Source organism: Lissotriton vulgaris, chromosome 3_1 (assembly GCF_964263255.1).
Source record: "Lissotriton vulgaris chromosome 3_1, aLisVul1.2, whole genome shotgun sequence".
NCBI classification, from domain to species: Eukaryota; Metazoa; Chordata; class Amphibia; order Caudata; family Salamandridae; genus Lissotriton; species Lissotriton vulgaris.
In genome coordinates this window covers 1,110,590,769-1,110,604,777 of record NC_141689.1, presented here as the reverse complement: position 1 = coordinate 1,110,604,777, position 14,009 = coordinate 1,110,590,769, and the positions used below count along the sequence as shown (strand labels likewise).

At 42.0% G+C, this 14,009-nt stretch overlaps 1 protein-coding gene across 1 annotated transcript in view; it reads right to left on the bottom strand.

The window, feature by feature from the left end:
* The window catches only part of LOC147727508 (NACHT, LRR and PYD domains-containing protein 12-like), a 510,438-nt gene that overhangs the window by 165,724 nt on the left and 330,705 nt on the right, over positions 1-14,009 (bottom strand). Inside the window, exon 3 of the mRNA XM_086963128.1 lies at positions 1,948-3,637. Within this exon, the coding sequence (XP_086819254.1) occupies positions 1,948-3,637 (1,690 nt within the window). The remainder of the gene's footprint in view (positions 1-1,947; positions 3,638-14,009) is intronic.

The following is a 14,009-nucleotide window of genomic DNA, read 5'->3' as shown; positions in this document are numbered from 1 at the left end:
CCACACTTCAATTTGTGATTTTGTTATTTCTGCTCTCATGTTGAGCAACTGATGAAAAGTTAATGCATGTTCATTGAATGCAAAGAGTTCTTAGTGTACTAATTGTAACTGCCTCCTCTTGTTATTTCCAGTGCATTACGTCATCTCAAAGTCAGAGGTTCTGATCCAGTGCACAGCTACCTCACATACATAGGTCTCAGAAGTGACAAATTCTGTTACGCAGTGTCACACAGCCGCTCAGCAGATCCAGTACCACAAGTCTTTTTTTTCTTATTTTTTTATCCCAAACCTCCTTCCTCCCAAGGGACATTGTGGACTCTCAGGTTTCAGTTCCTGGATCTGCCTTGTCTTCGGGTGGGATAGGAGGTCCAGCATCAGCTCCAGTATTGTCTCAGCGGTTGGGACCAGGTAAGTGCATGACAGCATGCAGTATGTATAGGTCCACCTCATCAGGGGTGCTATATTAACATGAAGCTCACACAAGATAACTGAAACCCAGGAGTGACCACAAGAGATCGCTCCTTCTTTATTCATAACCTCAGGCCACGGCCGGACCTCGGAATGCCTGCTGTTCTACAATATGGTGTATAGGTCGGATCACCCACTATATCGTGAACATGTTGAGGACGCCAAAATCGGAGGGTTATTGCATTTATCTCCAAAGGGATACAGAGGTGCTCTGGGGGGGGACAAACCTTAAAGCCTAGAATTTAGGTAGCTGCCCCCCTCGTTATGTCACAGGGCAAAGCCACTGGGGAGCCTGGATCAACTACAGGTGTCTGGAGGCCAAACTGTCTGCTCAATTAAGGTTCAAGGGCACAGGTACTTAGCAGCTGTATCCTGCTTGTGTGTGCTGCGTTGACACCACCAGTAATGAACACAATCATGACACATTATTGTGATGCGATATAGCCTTCATTTCTGAAGCATGGTGTTTTTTCTCCTCTCTCTAAACCAATCACAGTCAGCAATCCCATATTGGGCACACAAGTCTGTGTCCTTATATCTCTGAAAAGCTACACAGATACCTCAATCGGCGTTCATAAAGCCAAATCTAAAAGCAAGCATAATGATGGACACAGACCATCTTGATTGGTGAAACAACACTTACAACGCAACTTTTACAACGCACTACCTTTACAACGAAACTTTTACAATGCAACATCCATTACAACGCATGCCATTACAACGCAACCATTACAACGAATGTCACTACAACGCATACCACTACAACGCATGTCATTAGACGCAGTCATTACAACGTATACCATTACAACGCATACCTACACTATCCAACACTTACCCTACTGTTGCACCCCCTGGAGTTAGAATAGTAATTTTTACCCCTACACTACCCAATACTTACCCTACTGTTGCACCCCCTGGAGTTAGAATAGTAATTTTTACCCCTACACTATCCAACACTCACCCTACTGTTGCACCCCCTGGAGTTAGAATAGTCATTTTTACCCCTACACTATCTAATACTTACCATACATGCAATGTAATGGTATGCGTTGTAAAGGTATGCGTTGTAAATGTAGTATGCGTTGTAGTGGAATGCGTTGTAAAGGTAGTTTCAAAGAATTCGTTGTAATGGTATGCGTTGTAATGGAATCCGCTGTAATGGATTTTGCGGTGGAAAAAATGCGTTGTAAAGGTATGCGTTGTAAAAGTATGTGATGTAACGACATACATCCTCTTGATTGTAATGCAATATGATAAAAACGTGACAATAAACCTAGTCTGTTCTGAAAAACAGATGCATGAAGGGCAGATCAAAAAAGTATGGATCAATTAACTTTGCAACATATGTATATACCTTTTTGAGAACTGCGCTTATGTGGCACTTTAGTGTTCAAGGAAAACACAAAACATTATAGCAATAGGTGCATACCTTAAAGGGATTACAAATTCACGATTTAGAGTCACTGTTTGAAAGCTTACCAGATTTTCAGGCATCGATAAAAATAGGGCTGTAGTTGCTGAAGTAATACTGTGCTGATGTTGGTTGCTGTTAAATCTAGTTCCAGAACATCACCATCAACTAAATCTAGGAAATACTTCACCACTGTGAAGTCCATTACTGAAAATGTGTTGTCACCTACATTAAGACGTATCTGGGATGGCGATATGTGTAAGTCAGAGTTTCTCTGCTGCTCAAACAAACAGTGTAACAAATTCAATATGCATGCTCCATTTTCTGAACATTTGGTGATCTCCAAAACCAACCAAGACACATATGGTTCTAATTTGGTACTTTGACTTAGTTTTAGATGTTTAGATAACAGTTTCTGGTTTCTGGTAGACAAAAGTCCGGAAAGGAACCGGTGAAATAGGTCCATGTAGCCAGAATGAAGACATAATCTGTTCTGTACTTCTATATCCATCACGTCGTCAGAGATGTTATCCTCAAGTGAGTAGTAGAGTGCAGCAAAGAACTCCTGGATGGTGAAATGCGTAAAAGAGAAAACATCTTCAACGCCTTCTGCTTCCTGAATTGTTGTTTTGTCAAGAAAACAATGTAGTAGATTACAAGTGGAAAGATGATGGTTTTTTATGTCATGCAGATAAAACAATGTCTCATGTCGCAAAAGGCCTTCGTAGGCAAGCTTCCCCAAAGACAAAATTGATTCCAGTGTAGTGGAGCTGTCAAGAAGAATCATGTGAGTGTGATGATTCAGCAGCACAACAAGGTAATGGGTATAAATGTCAGTCATAGATTTTGGTGGCCCCATGTCAAGTGCGCTACTCTCCTTCAAAACACTGCAGACAATCCAACAAAAAGCAGGTATGTAGCACAAAGTGAAAAGGAAGTGGTTTTCTCTCACAAAGGCAAACAATCTGCTGCCCTGTTGTTTGTCCTGGTAGAATTTCTGGAAGTAAGACTCTATCTCATTGACAGAGAATCCAGTTATGATAATAAACCGTTCAATGCAATTAACAGGAATGTGACTGATCACCGTGGGACGGCTAGTCACGAGGACTGTTGTTCCTGGGAGCAGTTCACCATTCAGTAAGCTGCCCACTATTTGAGGGAGCTCAGCTTCCTCATCTGGGTCACAGACATAGCAATTCATGTCAAGATGGGAGTAGTGCTTAAACTCATCAAAGCCGTCCAAAATTATGAGAAGCTTCTCTTCATTTTCAAATATGTCATCCAGTGCTCTCGAAAGGTGACCATTTTTCATAAGTATAACTTTCCTCAATGTGGTGGATACAGTTATCATATTGAGGTCCCGGAAAGTGAAATGTATTACAAATTCAAAGTTGTTGAAAGCCTCAGCCTTCGAAAAGTCATGAAGAATTTTTTGCACGAAGACAGTTTTCCCAATCCCAGCCACCCCGCTCACCAGGATCTTTTTTGGTACTCTCTGATCACTGAGAGCCTCAAACAGCTGTTGGATGTGGATCTCCAGGCGATCGGCTGTTTTGTTCTGCAGGTGGATTCGCTGCTGCCCAAAAGTTAAAAGTTCATGTTTTTTTACCTCCAGGCTGTAATGCCCCTTCACCAGCAACAGATTCACAAAATAGTCATCCAGGTAGGCCTTCTCCCCATGGCGGGTATTATAGTGGTTCAAGGTGTCATTTCTCCTACGAAGTACCTGCTTGTGTCTTGCAGCTGCCTTTGAGTATTCTGTCAAGGAAAAAACACATGAAAGAGTAAGTGGAACCATAATGCTAGCTTTAGATATGACCCTTTTAATATGCTTCCGTTTTGTAAATACTGTTTTCTAATGAATTCGTTGAATTTCAATTGTCTGTTCCTCTTAATGGTTTCATTTAGTATTCAACTCTTAAAGATTGCACAACCAAAACATCTATATTTTCCTTTATAGTTCGTGTGCATTAAGCTATGTGATGAGCATTAGTATCTCTGTAAACAACGAGCTACTAAGTGAGGAACCATAAAAGAATCAGGAGTATTATGTAAGGGATGAAATAAATTAAAGTTGGATCCCACTCATTAGATTTGTGTTTTTTCTTAACTTACAAAAATATAAACAGTTCAGTGAAAACAGGATGATTAAAATCTATGCTATTAAAGAAGCAGCTGAATTATGGTCCAGTTCCCATTACAAATCGTTCACCATATTGACCCTTTGACAGGAAGATCTAAATTCACATTCCTCCTGTATAGGGAAGCTGATGATAACAAGTTAGTCATAAGACTGTGGCATGCATGCAGAATGTAAAATGGATTGCTTTGTGGTAGCCATTACCCCTGATTTCAGGATCTTGCTCACAATAAGCACAGAAATAGCTTTGAACAGATCACGCATCAAGACCTCCTGAAGGAAAATAGATAATCTCCTGCTTGTACCCTTAGTACTAGACTGAGAACTGCAATCCTATCCTGCTAAGTTGGGGTAGGGTTCTGTAGACGGTTGATTCAACCAGATCATTACGCTGTGGATCATATCATTTTAATGCCAATCGCTTTGAGACTTTATTTTGATAAATAGCTTCCAAGTCAGTGTCACAAACTGTGAACCTGGCCTGCCTGGCTTGACTGTGGGGATGTAACCCCTCACCCCAAGAGCAGGGCAAGCAAATCTGGCTGTTCAGACGGGAGCCAGCAGCATGGGTCTTTTACTGAAGGAGCCTACAGGTAAGCCAGACTGCACCAGAAATTAAAAAGCATACAATTTAACCCCTTACAGAAGACCTAATGTTTCTGGTTGCAAATATGCTCAAAGGAATATTCACCAAACATACTGCCACAGTAAAAAACTCAATCTCATCCAAGGACACACCTGGAGAAGCAGTGACAGTGCTGATTAAAGGGCACTTACCTATCCATGATAACCTGCCTCAAAGCACTCCCAGAGGACACAGGTTCTGTCTCTAAGACCAGTTTCTCTGAACCTGTTAGCACCAAATTGGAATGGGACATCTCAGGGCCCAGTGCCCTTGGATGGGAAATACCTCAGTGGTTAAAGTTCCACAATTCTTTAGATGTCTTACTACAGACCCAAACTTTATAGGTCACCCCATGACAATGCTTGAATCGTCTGCAAGGATTTGATGTTCCGTCGGAACCCTTCCAGATGTCACCTCTCTTGTAATACCAGCAAAAATAAGAGTGGAGGACATGTTTTAGCAGCTTTCGGTAAGTATTGCAGCATCGAACTTGCTGAATGGACCTCCAAGAGCTTGAAAGCGACAGGTTTGGGCCTCTACTGCGCCTTTTGCAGGCACTACTTTTAAGAGGCCAAGTCAACATTTTAGCGTGGGATATTATGATCTTAATCTACAAATCGGCATCTAGTCTGGAAATCCAATTCAAGTAAATGTTATCATCCTAGGTATCCTTGTAAGTAAGTAATAAGTAGTAATAATCTTTATTCGGCATAAAATATACCATCAAAGATCCAAATTCATACAGTGTATACATATTCCCTGTGAATCAATTATACATACATTTTCCAGACCCGCAAATGTCAGAAATTTGAACTATGTTCCAATCAGTGATATTTACCATAAAATCTTTGCATAAAATTGCTAAAAATTACAAAACACCCCCAAATATGACCATACTGACATTTCAAAAGATAAACATGAAAGATATAATAAAAATAACATACATACTAAAATGTAATTGAGGTGCAAAAAGTAAAAATATACTTGAGATTCCATAACGTGGGCCTAGATTCACAAAAAGTATGCATACTATGTGAAGTAAAGTTTGTTATGCTCAGAGCGCGCTACCATAGTCATATTTACTAAAAGTCCATTCTTTCCCTGAGTATGATACAATAATGGGAGCCTAAATCGATAAGGTCCAAGAGTTATGTGCGAAACTAGCTAACAGTTAAACAATAACTAATATGGGTTTGAGAATGGCAAATAGTTACTTTCCCACCAGCTTCCATAAACTAGCAGATGATTAAATGTACTTGTAAATAGTATGGAAGCCATGTCTGTTTATAATTGCTGTAGATATAATAGTGCAGGTCTGCATTGCTTGATCTTCTTTGACCTCAACAGTGGGACTAGCAAATTATTTCCAATCCTTATATATAGCTCACATAAAAAGAAAAGGTGGAGCTGCAATTGAATAGAGACTGACTCACAGGTACACATTATAAGGTCCTGATCACATCTAGCTGTTGAGGGATAAGCAACCAGTAGATGTGACAGTCCAAGGCAGAATCTGACTAGGTAGTAATGGTGAGAACTAAGGATGGAAAGCAGATATGGCTCCATAAATCTAGTTGTTACTAACATGCTGTATATTTTGACTGAGTGTTTGCTAAGCTCCACCTCCTCTTTTTTTCTAATCATATATCCCATCCACTCTTTCTTGACCAGGTTTTCATGGCCCTAGTGATACTTGTGGGGTGATTGAAAAGATCATGACTCCCTATCATTGTCAGTTGTGTTTTACCATATTTCAACCAGTCATTACTGCCTGCCTTGTCTAACTTCAAGCAGTCTTTGATTACGGCCTTGGTTAATGCCGCTTCAGGGTAAAACCAAACTGAGTTCCATAGCATTAAAGGAGCTAACAAAAAGAGATCACTTACGTGGTCAAGGCCTAGTTCTTCGTGACAAATGGATGCCAGTACAGACCTGGGTAAATGGAAGAGATTGCATACAAATTTATTTTCTGCAACCTGCAGTAGGGAGGGCTCATGTGTTCTCCATATCCCTGCTCCATAGGAGGCACCTGAGACACATCTAGATTTGTATATATTAAGCATTGGATAGGTTCCTTGTTTCTTAACAAACTTATGAATTGCGCCCACATTTTGTTCGAACTGAGAGCATCTTACCCAGGCCAAGTGTTTCCAATTGCATGTCTTGTCAAATGGTAATCCTAAATACTTAAATGTACTCACTGTTTACAATCTAGTGACCTGGATAAAAAATGGTCTTGTCTTCCTATTACAGGGGCTACAAATCATAGTAAAGGACTTTGCTTTGTTGGATTGTATCTCTAGGGATCCCATAGATGCCAAAAATATGTCCAGCAACCTCTGGAGACCCATAGCTGTTCGCGACATAAGGACACAGTCATCCGCTTAATTAATATGGGGACGGCTCTGGTCCGTGCTCTTGGAGAATCTGCCACAATTTCTCCTAGCCTTTTCTCCAGGTCATTGATATATATATGCTGAAGAGGAAAGGCACAAGGACGCACCCTTGATGTACTCCCTTACTGATTTTAAAAAAGGGGGTACACTCGTTGTTAGTACCCTACCTGACACATCCCTCAAAATCCTCATGTAGTTTACTAAGGATGTGCACCAAACCCGTCTCCATGCCCAAGTCCGGCAGTTTGACCCAGAGTTTGCCTCTGTCAACGATGTCAAATGCTAAGCTTAGGTCCATCCAGGCGAGGTATAATGGTTCTTTCTTAACCATATATATTTACCATGAATGAGGTCGAGGTTGAGGCATTGGTCAATTGTTCCTAGTCCCCTACTAAACCCAAACTGGACTGGTGTCAGGAACCCATTATCGGTTGCCCAGTTCTCCAGATGCTCCAAAATTATCCCGGCCAACACTTTTGCTGTGCTATCTATGGGCGAGATTGGGGGGTAACATTTGGAGTCCCCTCTGTCACCTTTTTTGAAAATTGGGACTATAATGGCACTGGACCAGGACTTGGGGGTCACACACAGGATAGCGCTGTTTAAAATGTTAAATAGAATGGGTGCCCATATGTCAGTATTGTTCTTAAACAGATCAACTGGCACCCCATCCGGCCCAGGCGCTTTGTTAGTTGGGCATCTTGCGAGAGCTAGGGTAACTTAATCCAATCCAATAAGCAACTGGTAGTTCCCTAACCCCCTATCCTCACTGAGATCGGTCGGCAATTGCCCTTGATTTTGGTGATGGGGGCCATTAAAGACCTGGCTAAAGTAGGTCACCCAAGTTTGAGCTAGAGTGGGTACATCTGTATTACAATAATGATTGTGAGCAAAATACAGGGAATTAACAACTTTCCAGAAGGTGTTTAAATCTTTCTCTAGGCGGGCCCACTCCTGCTGCTGCCATGCCTCCAACCTTAAGTTCACTGTCCTATCGCAAGCGTGGCCTTGTAGGTAAGTCTACATGATTGAATTGTCTCCATATCCCTAGATTTTTAGAATAATCAGCACTAGGTACAAGCTGCGTGGTAGCACAAGATGTTAGGTCCAGTTTTACTTGTGGGTTGTGGGTGCTCATTTTGGTGGGTAGGGTGACATAATCTGTAATGCTGTCTCTAATCTCTAGTGAGAAAGCAATAAAGTCGATTAGGCTCCCGGAGCCTCTCCCGGTAAAAGAGACCTGTCTGTCACTTGGGCCACTCAGCAAATAAACAGTTAGCAATAGATTGTATGCTAACAAGAGAGTGTTTAAGGCAGAGCCGCATGGACTGTGAATAAAATGTGTGAAATCAGGAGAATCAGGTTCCCAAAGACCACAAACAAGATTGCTAGTATATTGGCATAGACTCAAATTAAAATCATCCCTCACAATATATAAAAATCCCCCAAAATACTTTCAGTGACTTTATTAAATGCAGTACCCATGGAGTCTAACATAGAGCAGTCATTTGCATCAAAGTTTTTGTGATAAAAACTGATAAATGTTTTCGTAGACATTGACCCCAGCTTAATATATATATATATAATCTGTAAAAAAGGTGAGTCAGTAACCGTATCAATTATTTTGCAGGGAAGAGTTGTACTTATTAGAGTTAGTAAACCTCCACTGTTGTGGCCATGTGGGGCTGGAACCGCATAAGTTGAGATTGCATGAAACCCATTCAGAAAGATATGCTTGCGAGCCCAAGTCTCTTGCACACAGATAATTTGATAATCACCAATCATGGCTAGCCATTCAGAGTATTGCAGTTTATGTGTAATCTGTTCTATATACCAAAATAGAACCTTTGAGTCCCACCCTTTGTCATACACCTTGTATTAGGCCAAGAGGGCACCTAAGGAGAGGCCCTGATTGCACATGTATGGGGCTACTCACGCTTTCCACCAATCAAGGAATACTGTTTGGATGTCCGTCACTTGATTTGGTGAAGTTTCTGAACCAAAAACACAACTGGCTCCAAGTACTTTAACATGCCATAGTATCCCTGCCACTTAGGGGAACTCACTGACAGCAAACAAACGTGATGGGCTGAATGGCTGAATTCTTGTCACTATGCCTCTCAAGACTTGGATCAACCATATGAGAATCATTATTGATCTTTCTCCAAAAATGATAGCCCAACCAAAGACACATACCAGACCCCTTTGAATAGGAACACAAGCAACCTCAGAAACAATTTGCCTTTAGTAGGCCTGTAAGGCCTCATCATTGAGGTACAGCTTGTGTTACTGTGTCACAAAGAAATATGAGATCCCTATTATGTTTACCTGTGCGATTAAAGGTGGTTCATTGAGAACAACAAAAAGTTAAGGGGGGAATAATCCTGAACTACTTGGTCAACTTTCCCCTGCCTATTCCTACTGTCTTCTTTTAATTCTCTTTTCCCCTGCTCTTTAAATCCTGGTTCTTCCATAACCTTGGTAAAACCCTTTTATCCCACATCAATATGTTTCCCCAGGTTCCTATATTCATAATAATTGTACTCTACTATCTCATTTCACCCAAAAACATCAGACCTTCAAGGTCACTCCTTTCCCTCCCAATCCCCTTTCGCTCACTCTACTCTTCCATTCATCTGCTACAACCTACATTACCCCTTTCATTTTCCAGGCTACCTCTTGTGTGCCTCAAATAAAAATAAAAAAAACCTTGTCATCAACAGCTCCCTGAGCTTCTGGATTCATATGAAGCAAGCCCATTTGGGCAAATTGTCTTACCACCCATGACTTCCCTGGCCACTAAATTCTGTGTCACAGAGTAACCCTTATGAAAACCCACCTGGGTACCTGGAATGATTTGGCTGACCTCCATCCCAATCAAACAAATCTTATAGTAGGATACTAGTAAATAAGTTTGCTGGGAGCCTAAGAACTGAAAGATGTTTATAAGTATTAGGTTCAGAATCTGACACCTTAAGGGATAGAACAATAACGGCCCTTTTCAAATTGATGAATTAGACCCATCAGTACAATTAAACTATTTGGCTATGGCATGGCCAAGTCGGCGGAATAGTAGCGTGCAATCTCCATCCCTCCATCCCGGACTTTCAATAAATAGATTGATCCCGCAGAGCGGGATGGACTGGGAATCTGGATCATCAAGGATAGGTGTTTATGGTTGGGAGGCAGCTGGTGTGGTGGTTTCCTAGGTGGAGGCTCAGTATAGGGCACTGACAGGACAACTGTGTTGTGCCATACGCCACTGAGACATTTAGGCACAGGAAGCATTACACTAAGGGCTTGATTTAGATGTTGGTGGATGGAAAAGTGTCCACTGGGATGGTGGAGTGCTTTACGTCCGCCATCCCAATGGTACTCCAACAGTCAAATTTATAGATAAATGCCAGCCCAGAGGTGGTTCATTTCAAGGTACAAAACGTTTGGTGGATGGTCGCTGTTCGTTTTGACAACCATCCTCTAAACTGTTTTACTTTGTTGTGTTTCTCCCAGGGTGTGGATGCTCAATATTTGTGTTTTTTCTGTCCCTGACAGATGGTAAAAAGGACATTACACCACCCACACTAAATAGGCTCTTCCTCCTATGTCTCCTACTCCATTGGGTGGCTGGGGGAAGCCTGGAGCCAGGATTTAGGTGGATGTAGTTCTGCTTGCAGGATTCTGGTGGATGCGGTACAATGACAGGATCATTAACTAGGACACAACAAAGAAGCCACTACAGCACCAGAAAACATTAACCTTGAACACAGACCTGAGATGGCCTGAGCAGCACCCTTGTGGACAGACACACTGCATGCATGGCAGACAATTGGCCGATAGCCTTAACTAGGAGCGGGGCACAGAGGCTAACTGGAAAGAACCCACAGTGGGACGGATTTCACCGGTTCTATAAAGGGAAGAGAAGAAACCCTTTATGTAGCTAAAGGAGAACAACAGAAGGCCCTGCATGAGCTGGGCCAAGAAAGAGAATGTTATGTTATGTTAACGCAGACTTAAAGGGGTATAGAATTTGTATTGCCCGACGTCCTGGAAATAAGGCTTCTTGTTGCGGACAAAAAGTTTAATTGTCTACTTAGTCCACTGGACAAGTTGACATTCTCTTTTGCCGTTGAGCATCAAATATAGTCACAAGTCAGTTATTTCAGATTGGAATATGAAATCTTAGAAAGTGCACCTTTTCACAGGTAATTACAGTAATCAAGCTAAGCCTCACTGCAGCTGTGAGCATGTTGGTGCTCATCGTCATTCAGGGAGGCGGATCAGGATCCACATTGTCGTGGCCTGGGTTTGGCTAGGGTAACTTTTCACTTGCCAAGGCATTGTCGAGAGGAATATCAGTTAATTTGTGTAGTGGGCTCTGAAGACCGAAAATATTGGGCTTGTTGCAAATATATGGCAGAGATAAGAGATATGGTGCATTGCTCAGGTCACTGCCCTACAGGTGGAAATGATTCTTGTCTGCATGGAAAAGTTGGAGAAAACTAGGAGAACCCCATGGTGCACACCGTTAAGGCCATAAAATCAGGAGTACATAATAATGAGCGCAAGAGGTCCCTGTTCACTTTGTCTGCCCCTTCCGGCACAATGATGAGCCGATAGTAAGCAATGTACAATTCAGTAAAAATGGCTCGACCACACATGTCAACATTTTTAAATTATAAAGAGGGGGATTACAAAAAATGAGGGGGTTGTATTTCCCCCCATAGCCTTTCATTGACGCAGAGGCATTTTCAGGTGGGAGACCGCTGAAATAAAGCTGTTTTTAGCTTAAAAAAAACAGATGTTTCCCACCTTAATTGGGCCTGTTGATATCTATGGCTTTGCCAATTTTCAGGGGCATCCAGATTGGCTCAGATAAAGCAGCAGAGACACAGTGAAGTGTGGGAGGATGAGAGTGGGTGAGGGCCTCTATTTCAGGCAGCTGTAGCCTTATAGTCTTGGTTGATAATTGTGATGTTCCCACTGCACAGCGGGAGCTCCCAGAAGGAGGCACTTGCTGTGGGAGGAAAAACTCAACTAGATCAGATGAGTGGGAGCCAGGACCACCCCACTCAGTCAACCGGGACACATCCAGTAAGCATTGGAGTAGAGTTTCCAAATTCTCAAGGCTTCTTTTGCTGCATTGTTTCAAAGGCATTTGTTTTCAAGTGGAGGTCACACTAAAAGAGTATAATTCCTTCCTTTCTTCACTGGGACCAGGCTGGTGGTGTTAAATGTATCCAATGTTTCTCCCAAGCTGCCAATTCCTTCTTTTCCCTATATTCCCAAGTTTCCTGGCCTCAATGTATTCTATTCCCGCTCAAGTAACTGATCAGTTATTACACATTGTGTCTCACCAAGCATGTCTCACTTACCTTGAGCCCAAGCCTAGACTCTCACGGGGACTATCAGGCTCCCACGGCCAAACACTATTAGTCTGACCTGCACTCTCTCTCCTCCTTTGCTCAGCTATTTGGAACCTTTTCTCCAAGTATCTCCTCCACTTAATGCCACACCACACTCATAAAGATGTGTCTCGGGCTCTTCTCTGATGCCCCCCATATCTGACAAGTATCCTTCAGTTGCTTGTATCCAGTCCCATCTCTTCCTTTCACCACTCACTAAACTTTTAGCACCTAAATGACATTCTACAGTGCTGTATCCTCGCTGTTCCCAAGTTCTTCCCTATTAGCCAATACTTGTTTCTGATATTATAGTGTTTCACACTTCACTTGTGCTCTTCTCAAGCACTATAAAAACAGACTTTACCACTACTCAGTCTGATGCTATTCAGCAACCTTAGAAGGATGGATAGCAGCGTGTGCCCTGCCAGGATTTCAACTCATGAACACATTTATGCCATTAGACATCTTTCCTCTTTTCAGATTTTGCCTCTTCATTTTCATACTTAGGGCCTTATTACGAGTATAGCAGTCCATGGACCATTATCCCGGTGGTGGTGGTCCAACGGCAGTGAGCCATGCACCGTATTACAAGATGGGCAGGTTGGCTTTGCGAAGACCACTGCTGGACTGTCTGCACCGCCAGCACATTGCTGGGTTGAGGTCGGGGGGAGGCAGCCTCCATTGGGTGGTACAGAGGCACAACACTGCTTCCGTATTATGAGTTGAGTTCCTGACGAGCCAACTGTGGCGGTTGGACTGCTGCCTAAATGTCAGCAAAAACAAGGGATTTGGGGGGCATACTCACCACATTCTAGTTCTTCCAAGCAGATTTTGATGTGGATCCTTTCTCCAGGTTCCCCCTACACAGTAGCTTCTTCACCCAGAAGAATACGACCCCTTTTCTGACCAAATACAGTTAAGTGCTTTGATACCATGTACCCATTACTATTACTGCTGACATATGGGTTGGGCTTCGGCAATGGGTAAGTGGTATTTTTCCACAGATATCATGCATGTGTGTGCATTCGACACATATGCAGTCGAAATATACTCACAGGCATCAATATATATGGAAAGGCATTGCCCACCTTCGCAAGACCGCTGCAACCACACCATCAACCCCTCTGGAAACTCGTGATATGGTGGTCAGAAGGACACAGACACATCGTCTCCTAGCGGTAGCGGTCCTTCAGTGGTCAGGCTGCTGAACTTGCAATAAGGTCCTTCTACTCCTTCAGAATCACTGATACTCTATTGAAAACAACAATATTGTTATACAAAAATATTGTGTCAAAAATATTGTGTCCCCATACTTATAATGGTAAGTACAAAAATATTTAAATAAAATATCATTTCACACCTATAATATCATCAAAAACGTACAAAATATAATTTTTTAATATATATATATATATATATATATAAAATATATACTTTAACCCAGCTTTCAAAAAAGCTAAAAAAGCTTCAAAAAAGCTACAGAACGGATAACATAGATTGATAGAATTAGCATCTTGAAGAAACCAGAACAGGGAGAGAAATGCGAGGATGCAGACGAAAAAGAAAA